The 27,180-nt window shown below is 24.1% G+C and overlaps 1 protein-coding gene across 1 annotated transcript in view; it reads left to right on the forward strand.

The window, feature by feature from the left end:
* Positions 1 to 16,668, forward strand: part of LOC107072900 (uncharacterized) — a 37,134-nt gene extending 20,466 nt beyond the window's left edge. Inside the window, exons 5-6 of the mRNA XM_089173207.1 lie at positions 5,584 to 6,122; positions 15,662 to 16,668. Coding sequence (XP_089029333.1) covers positions 5,584 to 6,122; positions 15,662 to 15,841 — 719 coding nt within the window. The 3' untranslated portion in view covers positions 15,842 to 16,668. The remainder of the gene's footprint in view (positions 1 to 5,583; positions 6,123 to 15,661) is intronic.
* The last annotated feature ends 10,512 nt before the right edge of the window (positions 16,669 to 27,180 follow it).

A 27,180-nucleotide genomic window follows, 5' to 3' on the forward strand; every position in this document is an offset into this window, starting at 1 on the left:
CTTATGTACAAAGTGCGCTCAATGTGACTCACGTGCTCTCGCATATGCTACCGGGACGTATATATATATATATATATGTATGTATGTATTCTTTATTTTTTTTCTCTTTTTCTCACACAGTCTTTCTTTCTTTTTCTCTCTTTTTCTGTGGATCCATATAACTCCATCTAGATATATATATATGTGTATATATGTATGTATATACGTAAGAAGGAAAGCACATGGAAGTTACTGAAAAAGAGAGAGAGAGAGAGAGAGATAGAGATAGAATGCATGCATGCGGGTGTCGGCCACGTGCGCGTTGCACTTTTTACTCTCGTACGACCCATTCGCGTCCTCTCTCAACGTCGAAATTTTTATGTTTAAGTATACAATATACTACTACTACTACTACTACTACTATTACTATATATATGTACCTTTACTTATAAGTTTTAGTCTTAAACGTTTTAAATTTAACGTTCGTTGAACAAAGCTTTAATTACTCAACGCGTTACTACTTTACCTTATTTTATTACACACAAATACATATATAACATATATATACATAAGTACATAGTCTATATTCGAGTGATTGGAAATTTAATTTTAACAAAAATAGTACTTCAAAGAGTAATTTATGTACGTATGTACGTGTGATATGTATGCATACACGTATCTTACTATTAAAGTATTATAATCGTTTAGGTTTATTTAATTTTTTTATTATTTTATTTTATAACACACAGATACATATGTATATATATATATATAGGTACATAGTCTATATTTGAGTGACTAGTAATTTTTTAATTTTTTTTTTTTTTTTAATTATAGGATGTATGTACGTGTGATATGAATGCATACACGTATGTTAGTATTAAGGTATATATATATATATATAAACCGTTTAAGTTTTAACATATACATATATATAAGTACATAGTCTATATTCGAGTGATTAGAAATTTATTTTTTACAAAAATTGTACTTCGAACTAATACGATCATTTTTTTAATGATTTTTTTTTTTAAATTATATGCTGTATGTACGTGTGATATGAATGCATGTACATATGTTAGTATATATATATATATATAATCGTTTAAGGTTTGTTAACTATAAGATTACACAATAAGTGAAGGATGCGAAGGTGTAGGAATAAGTGAAAGAGAAAGAGGGAAAAGTCGTTTATTGAAATAAGCTCTTTTGCCCTGGCGAATGAATTATCGGATTGAAAAGGCGCCTATAAATCACTTTTAGTAAAGGTCCCCGCTTGGGTTTCTCACGGGCTTTTTACAGTTTTATCAATCCACTACAACGACGAAGGGGACTACGTGAGCTGCATAGTGTACGTATATGTCCATTCAACACTACTCCGAATGAGATTTTATTGGAAAAATACATCAAATATATAAAGATAGAAAGTAACGTACCCGAGAGGATGATGATGATGATGATGATGATGATGATGAACTGGAAGAATACGACAATAATAGGTGAGTTATTGAGAAGATATCCCCCAAACCCTTTCATCGACAAAACAACCAACCTTGACAAAACCCTGACATAACCCATTTTTTGTTGTTTTTTCGTAAGGAGATAAAAACTTCATAAGACTCTCAGGTCCTCATAGGACCCTCAGGTCCGGTACCTGAGGGAATCTTGACCCAACCCAAATACAACCGTGACAAAATCTTGGCGCAATACAACCCTAATACAATACTGATACAACCCTGACAAAATCTTGACGTAACCCTGATACAACTTTCTATCTCCTCCCTTAAACACTTTCTCTTTCGTTCAAACTTCATTTGTTTTGTTCATTCATTTTCTATTTTTTCTTGATTTTTTTCTTTTTTTTTTTTTTTGTTTTTTTTTTCGTCATTCTGTTAGAGCTAAACACGTTTTGCAACCTGTTGTGGAAAGTGGTTACATTATCGAGCATGGATTTAAGGTGAAGGAAGAAAGAAAGAAAGAAAGAAAGAAAAGTTGAGATTTGATCGAGTCTTTTCTCAGTGTGTTATTTTTGTATGTGTATAATATGTGTAGTATGTGTGTAGGCGAGATGGGATCTCTGGTATGAAGTTTTTTTTTTTTTTAAATAAAAAAAAAACACATGTTAGAGAAAATGGGATAGAGAATAGGACAGAATGAGAGAAAGAGAGAGAGAGAGAGAGAGAGTCATCTTACAAGAAACGTTTACTTGAAATGTCAAGGATGCAACCATGTGTGAGCGAGTGAGCGCACGTGCCAGTATCAAAGAAAGAGAAATAGAGAAAGATAGATAGATAGATGGATAGATATGTAATAAATGAGATAGAAAGAAAGAACGATATAAACTTGGCTCGTAAAACAATGCCAATAAGAAAGGCGTGTGTTGTATTATTGTTATTTTGTCACGCGTTTTCTCAACGTTGGGTTTTATCTATATATATATATATGTATGTATATATGTATGTGCATTGTTATTATTATTATTATTATTATATGTATATATGTATATTACATAACTTATATCATGTTAGAAGGGACGACGTGTCAGGTAAAACGAGATAGAACTTTTGAAATGTTTTCGAGGGCCCGCGGCATTTTAATGAAATACTTCGTTTACATTGTGTTTTATTGTTATATTGTTTATATTTAGATTGAACAATTATTTTTTTCTTATTTTTTTTTTTTTTGATATATTGTATAGTTTTCTTTTTGTTAAATTTTATTATTTTAATAATTTTATTTTATATTAATTATTTAATTTTGTTCATTGATTATTCGCGTATTGTATTTGAAAATTTCGAGATTTTATGAAACTTTGTGTAATACTACGATGATATATATATATATATGTATATGTATATGTATATTTATATGCATATCGAGATAAGGATATTTAAGAATGTATATTCTTTCGAATAAACGTCGTGACGGATTTGATAAAAAAAAAAAAAAAAAAAAGAAAGAAAAAAAATGATAAATAAAAAAAGAACAGAAATTGTATGTAATCTATAGGAAATGAAAATACCTATGTGTATACGTAATGTATTTATTTTAAAAACGGAGTCAAGCAGTCTGACTGTATTTTATATTATCTATTATATATATATATATTTATCTGATATCGATAAATATCGATAAATATTATTAGCATGATTTATCGATCTGATTACTAAACCCCCTCACCTCACCGTAACGCTAATATGATTTGTTCTTATCGATCATTTATTTTGTAGCAATCGTTTTATCTTATTCGTCATTTTCTTCGGTATTTTAATAGTTTGGAGAACAAAATATTTGAAATAATAAAATAATAAAGAATAAAAATTAAAATTAATATTAAAATGAACATATACAGTAAGAAGGAAGTAATAGAAATAAATTTTTAATAGTTTTGGAACAAATATTGGAAACAAAAGAAAATAAATAATAAATAATAAAATAAAATGAAAATAAATTACAGAGAAGGAAGTAATAAAAGAAATAAATGTTCTTTTATTCAGTATTTTAATAGTTTTGGAATAAATATTTAAAATAATAATAAAACAATAAATAGTGTGTAAAAAATAAAGTAAAAATAAATTACAGAAAAGGAAGTAATAGAAATAAATTCTTATTCTATTAAATTCTATAGTTTTGGAAATAATATTTAAAATAAAAGAAAAAGAAATAATAGAAATTAAAATAAAAATAAAAATAAAAATAAATTACAGAAAAGAAAGTAAATGATAGAAATTTTGAATAGTTTTGGAAAATTATTTGAAAGAAAAAAATAAAATAAAAATAAATTTGCAGAAAATGTAAGTAAAAGAAATAAATTCTTATTCCATTAAATTCTATAGTTTTAGAAATAATATTTAAAATAATAAAATAAATAATCAACATTGAAATTAAAATAAAAATAAATTACAGTGTAAAGAAGTAATAAAATAAATAAATTTTCTTTTCTTCAGTATTTGAATAGTTTTGAAAAAAAAAAAAAACAATATATAAACTAATAATAAAACAATAAAGAATAAAAAAATAATATAAAAATAAATATAAAGATAAGAAAGTATAAAAGAAATAAATTTTTAATAATTTTGCATCAATCATTTGAAAAAAAACAAAACAAAAAACAATAAAATAAAACAAAAAATATACATAGAAGAGAACAAAGTCAAAGATAATAAATTTTCAATTAGTTCCTATAAAAAAAGAAAAGTATTTTCATACTTTCGAGCAAAAAAAAAATATATTTGAAATAAGAAGAAAAATAAATAATATCAAATAAAATAAAATAAAATAAAATAAAGAAGTTTTCACTTTAAAAATGAATTACAGACAAGGAAGTAATAAAAGAAATGAATGTGTTTTTTTTATTTTTTTTTTATTTTTTCTTACGTTGCATTACAGACGTCAAAACACGAAGGTCGATCATTCGCCCTTCGTAAAGTCTTTTAAAACACGATCATTATCCAACAATGTCGTTCCTTGCCATTCTCGGACACGTTGTGTTACCTTGTTACGCGTGACACGCTGACGTTAAACCCTTATAAGCATGATAGCGGTAGCTCATGCCTTTCCATTAACCTGGGACGACATCATTTCAAACGTCGAACCTATCAGTACGACGACACGTGATACAATGTGTTGTTGTGTACACCTAACACCGATAAACACACATAAACAAGCATAAACACACAAGGAACATCTGATAATATTCTAAATAACTTTCATTGTAATTCATTGCAATTAATTTTCATCTGTTGCATCGAATCTTTAACTTTGTTTATTTGAGAACGTGAAACAAAACAAAACAAAAAAAACAGAATCATGTGTTTAAACAATTTTTGATTTTGTCGACGATGTACAATTGTAAAGTATGCATGAAGTTAAGATTTGTCAATGTTCAAAAGTTTAAATTATGATTAATATTTGTTAAAAAAAAAAAGTATGATTTAATGTTTTAGATTTGTCAACGTGTTTTACATGTATTTCATTCACGATAATATTTGTAATTGAAATCGTGTAATATCTTCTTGTAAAACGATATGTCAACTTTTACGATATTATTTATACGACATTTATATGTGTTTCACGTTAATATTGCTAATTAATTAAAATAAATATATTAATATATATTAATTAATTTAAATACAAATTATTAAATATAAATTAATTAAATATATATTATATTAAATTAATAATTACAATAAATTTATTTGATTATTTTATTTTATACACATAATATAAAATACAATTTTAACATAAAATAAAATTAAAAAAATTAATTTATTTTTATTATTAATTTTATATATATATATATATTTTTTTTTAATTTATTTAATAATATATTTAATTAATTATATATTTATTTAATTAACATATATATATTATTATAGAATACTAATATAATTTAATATATATTATATATATATATATATAAAATTAATAAATTAAAAAAAGGAACCTATATATGCATTATAATATGTGCATACATGTACATATGCATACATACATTTATTAATTGAATGAAATGATAATAAAACAAATGTCGTTTATTTGATTATACCACGATTGATAAAAATATCATTACTAATTAATATTGTTTCGTTTTTTTTTTTGCAGATATAAATAATCATCGGGTAGCTTTTGGACCATCTGGATTAGTTTTGTTAGATCAAGATATGTCAGGATTACCACCATTACCAGATTTGGTATCATCGGCGATGAGACAATTGCAGCCACCACCCACGCCGAGGGTTACGGTATCTGCACCTACTAGCCCTACGAGGGATGCAACTTTTCAATTTCCTGAATGCAGTTCATCCAACAATGCAGCAGTAGCTGTTGCTGCTGCCGCTGCATCGTACGCTGATGCTGCCAGAAATAGAAATTATAATAATGAAAATGAAGATGATGAAGAAGAAGAAGAAGGAGGAAATGTGGCACCCGTGCCAACTCCAACTCCAAGGCCAAGACCACGAAGGAACAGACCTAGTAATGTTCGTGTACCTTTCAAAAAGGCATTACCTGTCTGCAATGGCGAATTAGCGAACAATTGTTCCGAATATCCTGGCCATGTTTTAAGCAACGAACAATTTTTGATTGACATCGGGACCACTTTGAGAAAAATCGCTCAAGATTTGCAAGCAACCAAAAGCAAGGTCAGTTATTTATTCATTTTCTTATTTTTGTTTTCTTTTTATTTCTTTTTTTTTATTGTATTAGGAGTATCGAAAAATAATGGCAATTTTTATGTTTTCATAAAAAAAAAAAACATTGATTGATTTTTATTGGACTGGTATTTAGAAAATTTATTAGAAATATCACATGGATAAAGATTGTTGATAATGAGGATGATTTTACGTTAATTATTTCTAATAATTTTATTTCTAATTTAACAGTAATTTTTAAAAATTTGGAAAAAATTCGATTAATAATATTAATTAATATATTAATATAATTTATTAATTATTTTATAATATTATATTAAAATTATATAATATATATATAATATTATTTATAGTATATAAAAATAAAATATATATTAATTTAATATATATTAATATAATATAAATATTATAAAATAATATTATAATATTTTAAATTTAAATTAATAATTAATATTATAATAAATTATTATATTTTAAATTTAATTTATACATATATATAATAATAATAATTAATATTGTACAAATAAATAATATAATATTTATATAATATTTTTTTATTATATTTATATTATATAATAATATAATATATATTAATTTAATATATATAATATAATATTTTAAATTTAATTTATTAATTAATATTATATATAAATTATTATATTTTATTTATATTACATAATAATATATTAATATTACTTATTAATTAATTATATTATAAAAATTCGACTTTTTGCAATAATAAATCCCTTTAATTTATTTTTATTAACATACTGTTTTCTCATACGTGACAAATAATGTTTAAATGAAACCCAAACTTTTTAAGATAAGTGTTTTTTATTTCTCTTTTTTTGGGGGGGGAAGATTATGTCAAACTAAACTTTAAATTACGATTAATCTAATATCTGCTTTTAAACTAAGATTAGATTTGTAATATTTAATATAAATAATAAAGGATCGTTCACACATATTCACATTGACGTTTATGTTGACGTAGGTTAACATTCGTGATTTGTAAACAGGGAATACACAAATAAAGACGTTCGTAAAATAAACACAGGTGTTGCGTAGTAGGGTAGCTAGGTAGCAAGTTTCAGATCATTTCAGATCGTTTCAGATCGTTTCAGATCGTTTCAGATCTTTTCAGATCGTAGAAAAGGGAAACTGATTAAATGCTAACTTCTTAGCAAAATCTCTCACCATATTTATCTTGATCGTCCCTTTTCATCTCTCGTAAACATTTTCTACAACCAAAGTAGCTATCATTTTTCTTAGGTAAAATTTACCTTTCTCATATATAAAAGAAACTCAAAATGTTTTCTCCAGATGTTCATCTTCCTTTTCGTGTTTCAAGTGTTTCTTTTCAGATTCTAGTTTCCTTTCAAGATGTCATATATTTTTAAATTAGGAGAGTTTCTTTTTTCTCACGTTTCTAGATTTAATATAATAGGATTTTGTTATGCGTAGTCACTATAATTCTTTTCTTATATCGTTTTTTATTTTTTTTTTTTTTTTTTTTTTTTTTTTGGAAACATAAAATACATAATGTATAACAATATGTATATATATATATAAATAGGATTTGTTTCATTTTTATTTAGAATTTTATTTCATAAATTTTTCATTAACTTTTTTTTAGAAAGTCAAGAATTTATCAAAGTAAATATATTTACTTTTACAAAATATATAATATGTAATTAAATATTTATTATAGATTTAATTATTATATATTTTATTTCAATATTATAGTTTTATTAATTAATTTTACATTTCTTAATTTATTAATATATATATATATATATATTAATAATATTAATTTTGTTTTAATTTTTAATATGCATTATTTTAATTAAATAATATATTATATTATGTATTTAATTATTATAGAATACATTCTATAATTATATTAATTAGTTTTATATTTTTTAATTTACTAATATATATATATATATTTTTTATTTTATTAATTTTTTTAATAATATATATATTTATATAATAATTTATATAATAATAATAAATATTATTATTAATATTTATATATTAAAATATATATTTAAAAATATAATATATATATTTATATATTTTATATAATAAATATAAAATATATATTTAAAAATATATATATATATATATATATTTAAAAATATGTATATACATTTTTTTCTACACGTGTCATCAAATTCTAAATCACAAATTTGATTACAACATTTTGTAAATTTTTAACATACAATGAAAAAAGATAGATAGATAGATAGATAGATAGATAGATAGATAGATAGATAGATAGATAGATTGAGAAAATGTTAGATAGAAAGACCATAAACGCGAATTTAGTTATATCATGAGACAGTGTGGATGTTCCCAAAGGTATAATAAATATCATCTTACCACCCGTTAAGACGTCTAGTATTGCTCCCATGGTGTGTTCTTGGCTCCTGTATCCCATAGGATACTTCATCAAAAACTCAACCCACAACTTTACCATCATCTATATCTTTCTCTTTCTTTTTTCTCTTTCTTTTTATTCTCTTCTCTGTCTGTTTCTCCCTTTTATTTATTTGTTCATTTCACTTTGTCAAATCGATACGATTCAATTATTTACATCGATATACTTGAAACAATTGCAATCATTTTTTTATATTATTATTATTATTATTAAATCTCTGAATTGAGTAAAAGATTACAAAGATTATTTTCTATCCAATCAAATAACAGGGAAAAGTAATAAAAGAAGTAGAAAACATGAGATTCTTTTTCTTCTTTTTTTTTTTTTTTATCCTCTCTCGCCTTTATCCTCTTTGAAGGTTCGTCAGCGTGATACCCAATTCTGGAACGTCTAATTATCGTTGGTTAAGTGCCGGTAATTGAAGGGGGAACCAACAGGACCATGAAATCGAAGAAATCCTGTCGGCTTTTCAAAAACCATTTCTACCTTTATCCCTTCTTTTCTTTTCTTTTTCTTTTTTTTTTTTGCTTTATTTTTCATTCTTTATCCCTATACTTCATACAATCGATCACACAATACTCGTTCAGGTTAGTCTCGAGTTGGGCTAATACCACCCCTTACTACCACCCCCTCCCCTCGAACCTCAGACGCACTTTCGATCTACGACTTTTTTTTATTTTATTTTATTTTTTTTTTGTTATCTTTAAAATCCTCCCTTTTTTTTCTTTAACATTGATTGCATTAATTAACTTTGTGTTTTAACATTTTAATTAGATTAAATATATTAATTGTGTCACTTGTTACTTTTGTTATAATCAACATGTGATATGATGATATTTTTATGATGAATATTATTCGTTCTCAAGTTTAATAACAAGTTGATTTTTGAATTATTTTATAGTATAAATATCTGGGTTTTTTTTTTTTAATATTATTTTAAATAATATTAATCTTTTTAAAAATAGTTTAATAAATTGATTCGATTCGGTTATAGTTCATAATATTATATATATTTTTGTTCATTTGTAATATATTTATCTTTTCTGTTTGATAATATTTAATTATATTCTTAATATTATTAATTATATTAAATAATATATAATAATAAATACTAAAATAATAAACAAATTAATTATATTAGGAATAGAAATAATGCAATTTATATTAACACAGAATTTTATATTTCAATTAGGAGATTATTTTTTACGATCACAATAGAAATAGTAAAGTTATATTAATAACAATTATATTTGAATTAGAAGATTATTTTTTATAATTACAATAGAAATATAATTTTTATTAATAACAATTGTATTGTAATTCAGAGAATATTTTTGATTTTAGTGAATTTTAATATCACCTAACTTTTACTTTACAATGCTTAATTAAACGTGTGTTTCTTTAGCAAATTATTTTGATAGTTATATATAATAAAAATTAAAATTAAAAAAAATAATAATAATAATAATGAACACTATAAATATCTTTACTTTATATATAATTAAAAGAAATTACAGAAGATTGTTTAATTAAACAAATTCAAATTAAAAATGGATTAATAATAATTCCTATAGAAATATTTTTTTTACTTTAAATATAATTAAAAGAAATTACACCGTAATCATTCAACTTTGGAACAACAATAACAATTATGAAAAAAAAAACATTTGATTTTAACAAGTAAAATGAAAATGACATTTTAATTTGAATTAAACAAATTCAAATTTAATAAAGTAATAATAATAATAATAATCCCTATATAAATATCTTTACTTTATATCTAAGTAAAAGATATTAAAGAAAATTGTTTAATTCAACAAATTCAAATTAATAAAGTAATAATAATAATAATATAATATAATATAATAATTTAATTTTATTAAACAATTTTAAAATTACAAAAGTAATAATAATAATATAATATAATAATTAAATTTTAATTTAACAATTTACAATTTAAATAGTAATAATAATAATATAATATAATACTTTAATTTTAATTAAACAATTTTAAAATTTAAAAAGTAATAATAATAATATAATATAATACTTTAATTTTAATTTAACAATTTACAATTTAAAAAGTAATAATAATAATATAATATAATAATTAAATTTTAATTAAACAATTTTAAAATTAAAAAAGTAATAATAATAATATAATATAATACTTTAATTTTAATTTAACAATTTTAAAATTAAAAAAGTAATAATAATAATATAATAGCATAATTAAATTTTAATTTAACACTTTAAAATTAAAAAAGTAATAATAATAATAATCCCTGTATATAAATATATATATATCTTTACTTTATATATTATACTTTACTTTATATATTATATAATTAAAAGAAATTACACGTAATCTTTCAACTTTGGTAGAACAATAACAACAATAATAATAAAATCTGATTTTATCAAGTAGAATGAAAACGAGAATGAAACTTAACATAGTGAATAGGTCGACGAGTGTAAATTATGAGCGTAATATCTTCTCCTATCTCTCTCTCTCTCTCTTTTACTCTCTCTCTCTCTCTCTCTCTCTCTCTCTTTCTCTCTTTTACTCTTTTACTCTGTCTCTTTCTGTCTTTCTTTTCCCTAGTCATTTCTCGTGGAAAGCCACGAACTCGAAGTCGTGTTTTACATATGCATGGGAGAGTAAGCGAGCATGTAACGGCTAAGTGGCCACATCCCCTTACGTGAAAGTTAAGTGGGCATGGCGTAGCACGAGCCATGGGGCCACGGGCCGAGAAAATTATCTTCAATTATCTCGCCCGATCGAAGTCCTTTATCTTTTTTTCTTTCTTTCTTTCTTTCTTTCTTTCTTTTATCTTTTTTTTCTTTTTTTTCTTATTTACATTAATCTCTTCCATTTATTATAAATTTATTTTTATATTTCAATTTTATGGTGATACAATTATTATTGTTTTAATATTTGACGTATTTTTTTGTTCAGGTCATTATAAAAAAAATATTAACATTTTTTAAATTAAAGTATCATTCTAAAATTGATTAATAAACTTCGTTTAGTTTTTGTATTTTGATGACGTGTCTGACTCGTGATCAATTTTTATTTCAATTTTTGTCTGCAATTTTTACTTGAGTTTGAAGTTAGTTGTGGGAAACATCATTTGAGTCAGAAATTTTATAGGAAAGTGTTTAAATCGATGTAATACAAGATAATCGTACGATTGATGAATTTATTTACAACTTCAATTAACCAGTTAACTGTGAATTTGTGACGAATGTATTCGTCATGAAGAAGAAAGTGGCAGAATTTTGTGTCATGCGTAAAAAGTCATGACCCATTGGCTATTTAAATTGTAAGATTAGAAGATTTTGAAGAATTATCTTAAATTTTAAGATTAGTAAGATGAAATAGAAGATTTATAAATTACTATTTTGTTTTAATTTTATTTTTAGAGTTCATTTTATGTTACATAAATGTGCAATTTTAATCTCAAAACTTATCATCGGTCGACTTTAGCGACACACAGCGGTGCTCACTTTCAAAATGGAGTGCTACAGTTAACTTAAGCATAGAAAGATATTTTATTGAGAAAAGCTCAATTTATTGCTCAAATTACAAGCTCAAAATTATTAAATTTTGCTTATAAGAATATTTGTAAAACTATTCATAAAATAATACGATTAGAAACAAAAATTGTATCCTACATAAATGTGCAATTTTAACCTCAAAATTCGCCATTGGTCGACTTTAGCGACACACAGCGGTGCTCACTTTCAAAATGGAAGATTACAGTTAACTGATTAAGTATAGTAAGATATTTTATGAGAAAAGCTCAATTTATTGTACCAATTACAAGCTCAAAATTATTAAATTTTGCTTATAAGAATATCTGTAAAACTATTCATAAAATAATTTGATTAGAAAAAGAAAATTGTATCCTACATAAATGTGCAATTTTAACCTCAAAACTCGCCATTGGTCGACTTTAGCGACACACAGCGGTGCTCACTTTCAAAATGGAAGATTACAGTTAACTGATTAAGTATAGAAAGATATTTCATTGAAAAAAGCTCAATTTATTGTTCCAATTACAAGCTCAAAATTATTAAATTTTATTTATAGGAATATTTGTAAAACTATCGATAAAATAATTTGATTAGAAAGAAAAAACAAAAAAGTAAAGAAACTTCTTAGTTTCTTGAAAAATCGTCGTCATAGTAGTGTCGACATTTATCAATCGTTTAAATTATCAGTCGACGTATAAATTGATACATTAGTAATCACTATTTGCTGCTGTGGTAGCACCAGGTAACGGATCTTTCAATTGCTATGTCGTAATAATGCTAGGTAAACGTTTGGAGATCGATAAGTTAAAAAGACACAACACACACACACATACACACAACACGCACACAAACACACACAAACACATAGAAAGAAAGAGATGGAAAATTTTAGAACGTACCACAAAATAATCAAAATAATCATTTCTTTTCTCCTATTATTATTATTATTATTATTATTATTTTTATAAATTACCGAATGATGGAAAACTTATCGTCACCGCATGAATCAAATTTTTTCTACGTGTACAAAAAAAATTTTTTTAAAATAAAAATAAATAGAAGAAGAGTCTCAACGTTCTATTTGAAAGTGCATCGTGTTGCATATGTTGTTGTTGAACCGCAACTTCACTTTTCCATCGATTCTTTTTATTTAATATACGTCAGGTATAGTGCACGTTGTTTTCTGTTCGTCGTCGTCTTAGTTGGAGTTTCCATTGCAAACCACCGTGCAATTACGTTGCACAATAATCTATCTCTCAGTTTGTCTCTTATGTAGAAGAAAAGTATATTGGTGTATGTGTATAGGTATTTATACGGAATACACACGTGTTTATGTAAATCTCTTATAGGATAGAAAGTGTGTTTAAGTAGAAAGATTTAGATAAATATTTAAATATGTGTTGATCATATACGTATGTATTGGTTTTTGATTATTCGTAACATCTAATGAAAATGATTTGGAAAATTATGAAATATATAAATATAATTAATAAACAAAATTGAGATATATTTTAAATATAATATTTAGACTAAAATTTAGAAAAGAATAATTTGTTATTTTAATCTTATATAATTTAACGTTGTTAAATACAAATTTATAACATATAAAATACTAGGGGTGCCACACTAGGGGTGCTGTGACTTACAATCAATCCAATACACACGTCTTTAAGTCAAGGAATTACCTAATACCTCCATCTGTTAGAATCTTATCGAACTAACTGAGATAATCATGACTCTTTGTTAATAACCAAATAATTCGCGATTAATAAAATAATATTGCGATCATAAATTGAGATATAAACTATCTTATCTTTCAAGTTGAATGAAATTGCACACAGTGTGGAAAATTTGATTAAAATCGGTTCATTAGTTTAGGAGTCCATTGCGGACAAACAACGTGACAAGTAATTTATATATATATATATTAAAAAGATATTAATATATATTATAAAATTAATTTATTATTTAATAAATAAAATTTTTAATATATTAATAATAAATAATACAAACTCTACAAATAAATGAAATCATTTTCCGAATGAAAGAAAAGTAGAAAGACAAATTTATGACTTCACATCCATGTCCATATAATTTATAATACCACCACTACCACTACATACTACTCCTATTCTCAGAAATAATCCTGAAACTCGACTTCCGATTCTCGTTTCGTCTTAATCTACCGGACTTCTCGTAAGGCATTGAAGAAAGCAATAATAAATGAGTGTATGTGTGTATATGTGTGTCTGAACGGGAAAGGGCAACAATCTCCTAAAGTTCAGCTTTTATGGGAAAGGACAATAATAATATCTGCTCATCGTTCAGTCGATCGACGAATGTTGTGTCCCATCTAACACCTCCCCTCCCCCATCCCTCACCCCTCTCATTCCCTTTTCACCCTTAATTTTATTTCTACGCAACCCTAGAGAAACTCATACACACACACACACATGCACATATCACACAGTGTTATATACGTACATCTGTTTTATAGATACAAAAATCTATGGTGTTTCTATCTATCCGTCTGCCTATCTGTCTGTCTATCTGTCTGTGCATTTGTGTCTCTGTGTCTGTGTGTGTGTGTGTGTGTGTGTGCATCGAGAAAAACCTGGAAAGAAAAACACGTTGTGTTGTTTCTCGTGTGAGAAAAGAGATTATCTCCGGTGTTGGGTGATGAGAAAAAGGAAAAAAGGAGGGTTGGAACAAAATAGTATATTGAAGGAGGAAGGGTGGTAAGGGTGGTAAGGGTGGTAAGGGAAATAGAAAGAAAAGAAAAGCGTCGCATTAAGAGAGAATTATGAGTTGACCAAGAAGTACCCGTGGGAGTCCTCCTCCTCGTCAATTAATACTGTCTTTTCTCTCGCCTATTCTTCTACACTTTCTTCTACTATTATTATTGCTATTATTATTATTATTATTATTATTTCTGAACTTTAAGTTCCTTCCTTTTCTTCCTTTCTTTCTTCCTTTCTTCGTTTCTTTATTTTTTTTTATTTTCTATGCTAGATTTCAATATATACATATATATATATATATATATATATGTTGGAATAAATTATAATATAATATAATAATAATGAATTATATATATATTTATGTATATTTTATAATAATATTTAAAAAAAAATATATATATATATATATAATTATAATATAATTATAATAATATTTATATTATATAATTATATAATACTAGAGGTGCCACGTTACGCGTTGCTGCGGCTCAAATAATTCGTAATAAAATAATATTGCAATTATAAATTAAGATATAAACTATCGTATCTTTCAAGTCTTATGAAACTGCACACAGTGTACAAAATTTGATTAAAATCGGTTCAGTAGTTTAGCAGTCCATTACGGACAAACAACGTGACACGTAATTTATATATATAATAATAAGATATTTATTATATGGATTATATATTATTAATTAAATACAATATTTAAGAAGAGACAAAAAAATGATGAAACAATACGTTAAATCAATAAAAATGATTAGTCTAACGTTTAAATTTGGATTTTGGATTTTGATTTGTTACAGAACAACGAAATGGAAAATTTACGACTTTCGTTGATGTCATCTGGTTTTTCGAGCAACAACACAAACAGCAATAGCGAGGATATAGTGGGTTCATTGATACCAGCATCCTTTAGAGAAACGACGTTATGGGTGACAGTTGTATTATACCTTGGCTGGACTCTCATCTCTCGTCTACGATAAGTCATAAAGCTTTCAACACGCCTAATCATCATCCCAGAGTATCATCGCATTTGACAAGATTTGGGGGATCACATTATCATCGTTTAACATCACCAAACATAAAAATCTAATGGAAAAGCACCAACAACAACAACAACATCAACAACATCAGAAGAGAGAAAATATTCGAAAGAGGAGAAGAAGAAGGAGGTGGAGGAGAAGGAGGAGAGGTAGAGGAAAGGATATTTTGAAGTTTTTGGAAATAGAGTTGAATGGGAGGAGAATTTTTGAAATTATTTTAACAATTTAATTTCATTTGGATTGTTTCAATTAATTTTTTCTTTTCTTTTATTTTTTTTTAATATTTTAATTATACCAAAAAAAAAAACATATATTCTCCTTTAAACTCTATTTCCATTTATTTGCTTTTCCTAAGCTTTCATATATCTATATATATATATTTTTCTTTTTTTTATTATCTTTTTTTTTTTTTTAATTATAAGTGATCGCACTAATAATCCGATCTCTTGTTGCACACAAAAAGAAAAAAGGTATAATATGAAAGTTAAACGAAGATTATAAGTGAGAGAGAGTGATATTTTTCTTGCTCTAAAAAAGAAGCAAAAAAAAAAAAAAGATACGAAGACAAAAAAAAACGAGACCGATCCCACAATTCTAATTACCATCATTGCTATATTATTATTATAGTATTAATATGATTATTATTGTTCCGATGTGTAACATCCGACTTGCTATCGCATTCCTTTTTTTTTTTTACAAAAACAAAAAAAACAAAAAAAAAACGAAGAAAAAAAAATTACTTTCGAAACGAACATGGTGTTTTTTTTTTTTTTTTTTTTAATATTCGTTGGTTTTGTGGTTTTCTCGATGAGATTAGTACTCGTCTTCCTTTTATTTTTTTAAATGATTTAAGAAAAAAAAAATTAAAAATTAAAAATTAAAAATTAAAAAAAAAAAAGAAAAAAAAATCAGACGATTAAGAAGAAAAAAAAAGATTGAAAAATAAAATAAATAAGAATGCAAAAAAAAAAAAAACAAATCAAAAGGGAAGACAAAATTGCAGATTGTTAATTAAATGAGGATTGATACGAAAAAAAAGATTTTTTTTTTTTGGTTTAAATTATTTTTAACTTTGTAACAATTATAAAAAATATAAATAATAATCTCATCGAGTTATGTTTATTAATTATTAATTAATAATTATAATTAATATATATATATGTATATTATCTTATTATTATTATAATAATAAGATATATATTTTTATTATTATTACAATAATTTTTTTCTTTTGTTTATAACATTAGAAAAAAAAAAAAGAAAAGAAACTTTTGATAAAAACACCATGGAACGTTTATGGTTGAATAAATAAAATAGGGAAGATGATAGCACATTGGAGAAAAGAGCATTGGTATTTTGCGATACGATTCATTCTCTCGCCCTTTTGCACCCTTCCGAAGGTGTAACTAATAAAAAAAAAAAGAGAGAGAGAGAGAGAGAGATAAAAAGTGAGTGACTTGCGAAAGATATGAAGGACGGTTTTGATGATTCGTGCGATGGTTTTTTTTTTGATATAAAAAAAAAAACAAACAATCATTTAAAGAAATGATGAATGAGAGAGAGGGAGAGTATGATTTTAATGAAAGGATTATTTGCAAAGGGCGAGGGAAGTGAAATGAGAGGTTAAAAAGGGTGTGATGGGGAAGCTTGAAAAAGGACGAGATCCAAAGAGGAACCTAAAAATCAAACGATGATCTCATTACGAATAAAAAAAATAAAAAAGAGAAGAGTTAAATAGAAAGTAGTGTGATTATCGTGGGCGAAGGGGGAGAGGAACTTGATCTTCTTTTTTATTTTGTTTATTATTATTACTATTATTATTATTATTATTTTTATTTTTTATTATTATTATTATTACTATTATTATTATTATTATTATTATAATCTGTGTGTGTGATTTTTTTTTGTCTCTTTTTTCTTACATTTTTTCTTCGGATTTTTAATTCTCTCTATCCACCCATTTTATTTACTTCGTATTACTATTTTTCTTTTTCTTCTTCTTCTTTTTTTCTTCATCTTTTTTCTTCTTCTTCTTCTTCTTTTTTCTTCTTCTTCTTTTTTTCTTATTTTTTTTTTTTTTTTGATTTTTCTATTCAACGAAAAACATCATTTTTTTTTTTTACAGTGATCTTAGTAATAGTAAAAAAAAAAAAAAAAACACGCTGTTATTCAAACGAATTGTTGTTCAAAGCATTTTGAATTATTTTATTTATTAGGCGCATTTCGTGAAAAAAAAAACGACCAATCATTTTTGTATTTTTTTTTTTTTTTTTTGTATTTTGGTAATTTTTTTTTTTTATTCTTTTTCATTTTACATTTGTAATAACATAGAAATTATTCTTTGAATATAATTTTTCGAAATTATATATATATATATATCTCATGAAACGTTTATTAATATTTACGATCGAACGTTTATTTCAATAATATATATTTTTTTTTTTTTCATTCGTCGTTGATTGTATTTTTTTTTTCATATAAATTTTCTATTATTTTTTTATTTTTTATTTTTTATTTTTATAATAACGTAAAATTAGTCTTTTGAATAGAATTTTGAATACCATGAAATTCCATTTGACATAGAAATAAAATGTCTGACGTTTTATCTTTGAAATTTACATTGTTTTATAAAATTCAATGAAATTGATAATTAATTAAATAATACTATAAAATAATAATTTAATAATTTTCTAACGTGTGGAGATATATACTTCATAGAATCAAAAACAGTTTTTGACATTTTGGATACGTCAAAGTTTACAATGGCAAATGTAAATAAATTACATTTCTCAAACGTCATTTTATGTCAAAGGTTTAAATATTAATATCCATGAGATTAACATTGATCGAACGTTTATTTTCATATTTTTCAATAATATTTCTATTTTTCATTCATCATTGGTTGTTAAACGAAAAAAAAAAAAGAAAATAATTCAATCATAATAACAACAATATTTTATTTCATTTTTTTTTTTAATTTCTTTTTTATTATAAATATTGACAAGATTCAATCATGTGAACAATAATAAACAAAACAAATTGCTTTGACAAAGTTTTTTTTTTTTTTTACTGTAAATATGATGAAAGGTTTAATATCTGGGTTAGTCCGGGAAAATTTTGGAATATTTTTGAAAATGAAGGAAAGAATGAAGGAAGAAATGAAGGAAGGAAGGAAGGATGAATGGTTTAAAAGTAGGAAAGAGATGGACAGTAAAGAAAGTATAATAAAGATAAAGATAGAGATAGTGATAGCGACAGTGATAACTAGAAACAGAAAGAAAGAAGAGAGAGAGAGAGAGAGAGAGAGAGAGAGAGTAAGTAAATGAATGAGAATGAGAGTGAGTGAGTTAGAAAAAAAATGATGGGAAGATTTTTTTTTTTTTTTTTTTTTTTTTTTAAAGAACATAAAAACCGGACATAGTGAAGTAATAAACATTTTGATGTTTATTCGATTTTGAGGGAGAAGGAAAGAATAATAATGCGTGTTTTAATAAAAACGTAGGAAATTAATTCGGTGTGCCTTAAATTCAAATGAAAATAATTTAATAATTAATATAATTAATTACATAATAATAATAATAATAATTATAAATAATAAATCATAAATTTGGATGATTCTTTATCTTTTTCCCATTTTTTATTTTTTATTTTTTTTTATTTTTTTTATAAGACACCGAATTAATTGCTACACCATTAAATGTATGAATTTAAATTAAATTAAAAAAAAAAAAAAAAGGATATTAAGTAATGGGAAATAAAAAAATAATAAAAAAAAAAAATAAAATATAAAAAAAAAAAGGTAATAAGCATTCATTAAATAAGTTGGCGTTAAATAATTAAAGTAGATAATCGCGATAGGTCGAGGATCGCGGCATCTTAATTGGCTAGCCGCGAATTCCCGTTAGACAGTTTTCGAATGATCTCCTATAGTTTAGCTCTTAGGCGAAGAAGGACGTTCTCGTCACAATTGCGAGACGTCTTTTGTGGCACGCGTGCCTTTCTGCCCTTCTAATTTTCATTTTTTTTCTTTTTCTTTTCAGTTTTTTTCTTTCTGATTTTTTTTTTTTTTTTTTTTTCTTAATCTTCCAACTGTGACAAAATCAGCCAGCCCTGCCCTAAAACCAATCCGAATCAAATTTTTTTTTTTTCATTTCATTTTGTATTTTAATCATCCGTGTGTGTTTTTTTTTTTTTTTTTGATATTCAATCATTTTTATAAATTTTTTTTTTTTTTTTTTTTTGATGATTCTAATTTTTCTGATTTTTTTTTTCTGTTCATTGCATTTTTTTGATGATTCCAATTTTTCTGGGTTTTTTTCTTTTGCTTTTTTGCATTGGACATTTCTTCCACTTTTTCTTCTTTTTTTTAATATATATTTTTTTTTAATTTTTTAATATCTAAATTGTTTTATTTTTTTCACAAATAGTTTTCAGATTCTATAAACATTTTTATAGATGACATTTTTATATTTCAACAATTATTTACCTTCAATTACCTATGATAGAGACACACAAATTGTTTATTATAAAATTATTTGATTCAGGATGATTATTAACAATTTATTATGAAGATTGCTATTATTACTATCTTTCTTCTATTCTCGCGTATTTAATAATTTCTTTCCCTTTTTTTTTTTTATTTGCTTTACCCCCCACTCTCCCATTTTTTGTTTGCCTTTACCGAATTTATTTTCTTCTGTATTTTTTTTTTTTGTTTTTTTTTTTTTGCAATTATTTTTCCCTCGTTTTAAGTAAAAATGTTGGCGTATTACTTTAAACAAAAAAGTATTCCAATATATAAATAAGAAATATAAGTATTTATTTTATAGGTGATACACAGACACACGCATACACACACACTTTTTCTACTTTCTTAAACAGAAATTAAAAAAAAAAAAGAAATAAATAAATAAATAAATAAAAAGTAGATAGATATCGTTCCAAAAAATAGTTGTAAGGCAAAAGAGAATAGTAAGAAAGAGAGAAAGAAAGATAGAGAGAGAAAGAGAGAAAGAGAGAGAGAAAGAGAGAAAGAGAGAGAGAGAGATAGTGTTTTTTTGCTTGTAAAGGAATGTGTGTGCTGCAAATTAAGAATTTAAGGAATTTAATGATAAACATTAACAAAATAATGTGTTTATATTATTAATACAAAGAATCGGATTTTACTAGAAATCCGAGCAGGTTTATATGTCTCTTGGTGTTGTTTCTAATCGTAATAATATTATTAAACGCATTTATTATATAAATAATATCGTGTTTTAGGGAACACAATTTTCAAACCTGAGAAGTTCAAATTGCATTCGAGGACACAGGTTGACCATTTGATTATTTGGAGAATCCAGAAATCATTGTTTTTCATCTAAAGTTATATCATATATCGTTTTCATTTGAAACAATTTCACATAAAACTATGTATATAGATATATACATATTAATAAGAGCACATATATACATATATGCACGTATTTGTTTTTGAGTTATGATAATAACATGAAATATGATTAAAATGTTAACAGAATGGGTGCCCTATTTTAAATATTTTTTTTAGTGGTTGATTCAAATTTTTCAACATTTTTGTATTGGATCGTAATAATTTTAATTATATGATTTAATTTAATTAATATTGGTAGTTAATTTAGTATGTTAACAGTATATGACAGTAATTAAATGTGAATTTGTTGAAAATGAATTTTTCTATTACAATAAAATTACATTCTAGTAAAAATACTAATTATAATAATACAATTATAATAATATAATTATTATAATAATGAATATAATAATAATTAATATTATAATATTATATAGAATATTATATTATATTATATATACAATATTATAATAATAATTAGTATTTTTAAATAATAATTTAATATTTAATGATATTAATAAAAAAAATACATATACATTTTTTTATATTAACACGCACATATATACATTTGCAATTAATTTTTTGTTGAATTACAATAATAATTTGAAATATGATTTAAATGTTTACTATGATAAAAAGGGTGCCCTATTTTGTATATTTTATTATTGATTGGTTTAAATTTATCAACAATTTGATATTGGATCAATAACAATACAATAACAATTTTAATTATATTATTTAAATTAATTATTATCATTATTGATAGCACATATGTTAACAATACATGAAAGTAATTAAACATGAACGTATTTAAAATTGATGTTTCTATTAAAATCAATTTACATCTTATTAAATATATTAATTATTATTAAATAATAATTAAAAATATATATACACACACACATACACATACACATTTGTTGTATATTAGAATAATTTCTGGATTCTATGACCAATGGGCTTGTGTTCTCGACTTCTCTTGAAATAGGATTTCTGCCTTTTCTATCTCTGGCGTTAACTTTTTCGTCTAACTCATAGAACATTTAATGTTTTTTTTTTTTTTTTTTTTAAATGAAGTATGACGTTAAAAGTTAACGCAAGGCCATCATCTCAGACCGTGATATAATTAGTAGTGATCGCCATTCCGATCGAGAAGATGTACTTTTCCCTTAATTTATATGTCAAGGGAGTTTGTGTACTCTTCCGTGAAAAGGGGTGCAGTATTTTAACCAAAAGGGAATACTCTCCCACTTCTCTCTATTTTATTTTTTATTATTTTTTTCCTCTACATCCGTAAGAAGAAGAAAAAGATAACCTTTCCTTTTTTTTCTGTTTTTGTTTTTTTTTTTTACATTTATTGTTATTCATCTCCCACCACGTTTTTACGACAACACCCTTTTTTTTACCATTTTTACCATTTATTTTTTACCATTTTACTATTACCACTAACAACCCCCAACCCCCACCCCCTTCCCAATTTTCATTACTGTTTTTTGACTCTCTAATAATATTTTATTCAAATCATTTTGACGATGAATAAAATTAGGGGATGAAAATTAGGGAAGATGAACCAACTGTTTTTTGTTCTCCTTTTTTTATTCATTTTTTTAAATCAATTTTTTGTTTTTTTTGTTTTCCTTTTCTTTTCTGATTTTCTTATCTCGTTTTGATTATTAATGAATTATTTGCTATTCCTAATGATTGACAATTGCAATTAGATTTTTGATTAAAAAGAGATAAAAATAATATGAACTTGTAGCTTCTTGTACATAGTTGCTTGTGTCTCTCTCTTTTAAGAAATTTTTTTTTTTTTTTAATTTGAAAAAGTACTATATATATATATTACTATATATTAATTTGATTTATAAATTTCTTCTTTCTTTTAATTTTTTGAGGCTAATGTACTTTGTTCATTTTCTTTTTATTTTTTTTATTTTTATACTCATTGAATATATAGAAAAAAGATAAATAATTATTATCTTGATTGATGTACTTTTTTATCTTCTATTTCATTTTTGCTTTTGTTTTTTTGATTTTTTTTTTTGATTTTTTTTATAATTGTCGAATATACAGGAATAAATAATTAATAAAAAAAAAGAAAATAAAAACATTTTTTAGCATTAGTCAAACATATTCCAGAGTATAAAATAAATATAACGAGTAAATACTAATACTGTGAACAAAAAAAAATGATATAAATATATATATATATATATACACATATACACATAATATATATATATATGAATACATAAACAATACAAACTTTTTAAAGAAAATTGAAATGATTGAATCCATTTCGATAGAAAGAATAAAAAATGATTTTTCGAAGGCTCTTAAAAAAAAAAGAAAACTAAACAAAAAAGACACAGAAAAGAAAAGAAAAGAAAAAAAAGATGAATTTTTCTATGAAAGGTACTACGAGAGTCAAGAAAAGATTTGTTGACGTGATTTTTTTCTTCATATTTTGTAAACTGTCAATGAATTTTTTTTTTTTTTCTAACATCGATAATAAAACGAGAATAAAAGATAAATGATAGAGAAAAAAAAAGAACACAAAAGAGAGAGAGAAAGAGAAAGAGAGAGAAAGGAAGTGAGTGTGAGAAAGGGGAAGATAAGGGTGGAGGAGGATGGGGGTGGAAAATGTGGGAATAGGAGATATAGAAATAGAAGATATAAAATCTTTATGACAATGCGGATCATGGGGGGCAGGCTGTTCTGAAAAATTCATTGCTTGTATTTTTGTACTTTTGTTTATTATTTTATTTTATTTTTTTTTTTTATTTTTATTGTGTCCACCTTTTTTAATCACCCTAGAAATTAATTACGTTTCTTAATACATACAGTTAATTTCGTTTAAGTTTTTTCTTTTCTTTTTTTTTCTATAGGGGAGGGGTTGTATCTTCTATTTTTCTCCCCATACATACATATATATATATATATATATATATATATATATATATATATATATATTTTTTTATATATATTTTTCATCTTTATTATAATTATGATGAATTTTAACCTTGTATTTAACAAATAATTTAATTTAAATGTAATTTAAACAAATATTTGTTAAAAACAAATTTGTTCAAACAAATTCATAAGTTTAAAAAAAAAAGACAATACAAAAAGAAAATTTCTATTATACTTTATCGTATATACACAATACACTTACATATATACTCACCCACTCACACATACATTATGAATTTTTATTATACTTTTGATAGGATTATAATTTTCTCGTTCTTCACCCCTTTTTATTTTTCTTACAAAATTTCTAATTTATATCGTATACACATAATATACTTACATATATACTCATACACTCACACATACAATATACCATATGGGTGATATGAATTTTTCTTATACTTTTGGTAAGATTATAATTTTTCTTTTTTTTTTTGTGGTTCTCCTCCCCTTTTGTTTTTCTTTCTTCTTTTTTTTTTTTTTTTTATTATTTGTTCATTTTCATAGATATTTTTCATATGTGTATATAAATATACATATATGCATATACGTATATAGATATGTATGATATACTATAGTTCAATAGTTGTGTAGCAATAGTAATACTAGTAATTTTAATATTACAATTATTATTATTATTATTATTATTATTATTATTATTATTATTATTATTATGTAGTAGTAGTAGTAGTAGTAGTAGTAGTAATAATAGTGGACGAAGCTAACTGCAGCTTGCCCACCCGAGATCCCCGCGCGTCAAAGCGTTACTGTGATCTCTTAAATAATTATTAATTATATATATAAAAAAAAAATAATAATAATAATAAACAAAACAAAATATCCGATTTATTATTAACTAAATAATAAATCAATTAATAATCAATTTATTATTAATTGATAATAATAAATCCTATTGGATATTGTTCTAACTGTGTTCTTCCCTTTTTTGCTAGAAAGAGTATGAGAGAGAGAGAGAGAGAGAAAGAATGAAAGAAAGAAAGTAAGAGAGAGAGAGAGAGAGAGAGAGAGAGAGAGAGAGAGAGAGAGAAAAGAATGAAGAAGAAGAAGAAGAAGAAGAAGAAGAAGAAGAAGAAGGAAAATAATTTTATCTTTGCCATTTACACTAATATATACTAGGGACTATTTTTTCTACTTTTCTACTTTTCTACTTTTCTATTTTTCTATTTTTACATATCGTTGTAACTTTAGCAACTTTCCGTTCTTTTTTCATCTCGTCTTCGTTTGTTTGTTTCCCCCTCCCACCCCCCACCCCCCGTACTATCATCCCCCTTCCACTACCTGTTTGTTTATTCTATGTTTTTTTTTTTAATCTCTTTATATTTTCTTTTGTTTTTTTTTTTTTGGGTGCCTTTTTATTATTATATTTTCCATCTTTCTTTTTTAACTCTTTTTATTTTCTTATTACGATTATTATTATTATTATTATTATTATTATTATTATTATTATTAATTGTAGTATTATTTTATGTAAAACAATTATGTTTATTAGTTTTAATAATTGCGTAATTTTAATGATACGTTATTATTATTATTATTATTATTATTATTATTATTATTATAATTATTATATATTATTATTATAAAGGAATTATATTTTTTTTCAAATGATCTCCTTAGAGGCGTCGTAGATCGATAAGGCGAACTTACCAATCCAATGACATTTATTTCCGTAACAGCTGATTTTATAATTGAACACAAAAATCACAAAGACATCTTTGCGATATTGCAAAATGATTAAAAAAAAAAAAAAAAAAAAAAAATAATAGTGAATGGAATGGAGAGGAAAAAATTGATAGTAGAAGGACACAATACATATATATACACGTTAATAATTATATTTATTATGCCCTTTTATTAAATATTTCTATATATTTAATAAAAATCATAAAATCGTCTATCAATGAATGAATTTGATTTGTAATTGAAAAATAAAAAAAAAAAAATGATTGAAATGAATGGAAGAAATGGGAAGTAGACGATGACACAAAATGTATATGTATATATATACATATGTATATGTATATGTATACGTATATATATATAATTAAAAAAAAAATCGTTAAATCATTATTTAATGATAGACTTTTGATTTGCAATGAATGAATTTGATTTGCAATTACAAAAATAAATAATTGATATGAGAGGAAGCAATGGGAAGTAATAAAGCACAAAATATATATATATATATATATATATATTTAAAAAAAAAATCATTAAATCATTATTTAATGATAGACTTTTGATTTGCTATCAATGAATTTGATTTGCAATTAAAAAAAAAAATAAAAAATAAAAAAAAATAAAACAGTGTTACTTTGAAGTAAATGTCATTGGCGTCCATCGATCGCGCCTCTTCTTATAATTAAATAAAAAAAAAAATAAACTTATGAATTAAGAGAGAGAGAGAGAGAGAGAAAGAATAAGAGAGAGAATGAGAATGAGAATAAGAATGAGAGTGAGAGAGAGAGAGAGAGAGAGAGAGAAAGAGATATGAGAAATAAGAAAGTATTCTCGACGCAATTAACATAAATATAGCGTTGTTATTAAAATTGCGATATTAAAACACTATATTTAGGTTTACAACAACGAAAGAAAGAATGAGATAAATAGAAAAGAAAAGAAAAGAAAAGAAAGTAAAAGTAAAAGTAAAAGTAAAAGTAAAAAGAAATTAAGGAAGAAGAAGACACAAAAAAAATTAATTAATTAAACAAATGAATTATCTGAATTATCTGAATTATCTGAATTATCTGAAATTATCTGAAATTATCTGGTGCGTTTTTACTCACATTAAACAATCGTCTCGCTTAAAAATAAATAAATAATTATTATTATTACAATTATTCATTATATTATTGTACTCGTTGCATATAAAACATTTAAACTTCGATGTTTTTACACACTATACGTTTTTTTA

Source organism: Polistes dominula, unplaced genomic scaffold (genome assembly GCF_049000335.1).
Source record: "Polistes dominula isolate Pdom_NZ unplaced genomic scaffold, Pdom_raw_medaka scaffold_35, whole genome shotgun sequence".
Taxonomy (NCBI): Eukaryota; Metazoa; Arthropoda; class Insecta; order Hymenoptera; family Vespidae; genus Polistes; species Polistes dominula.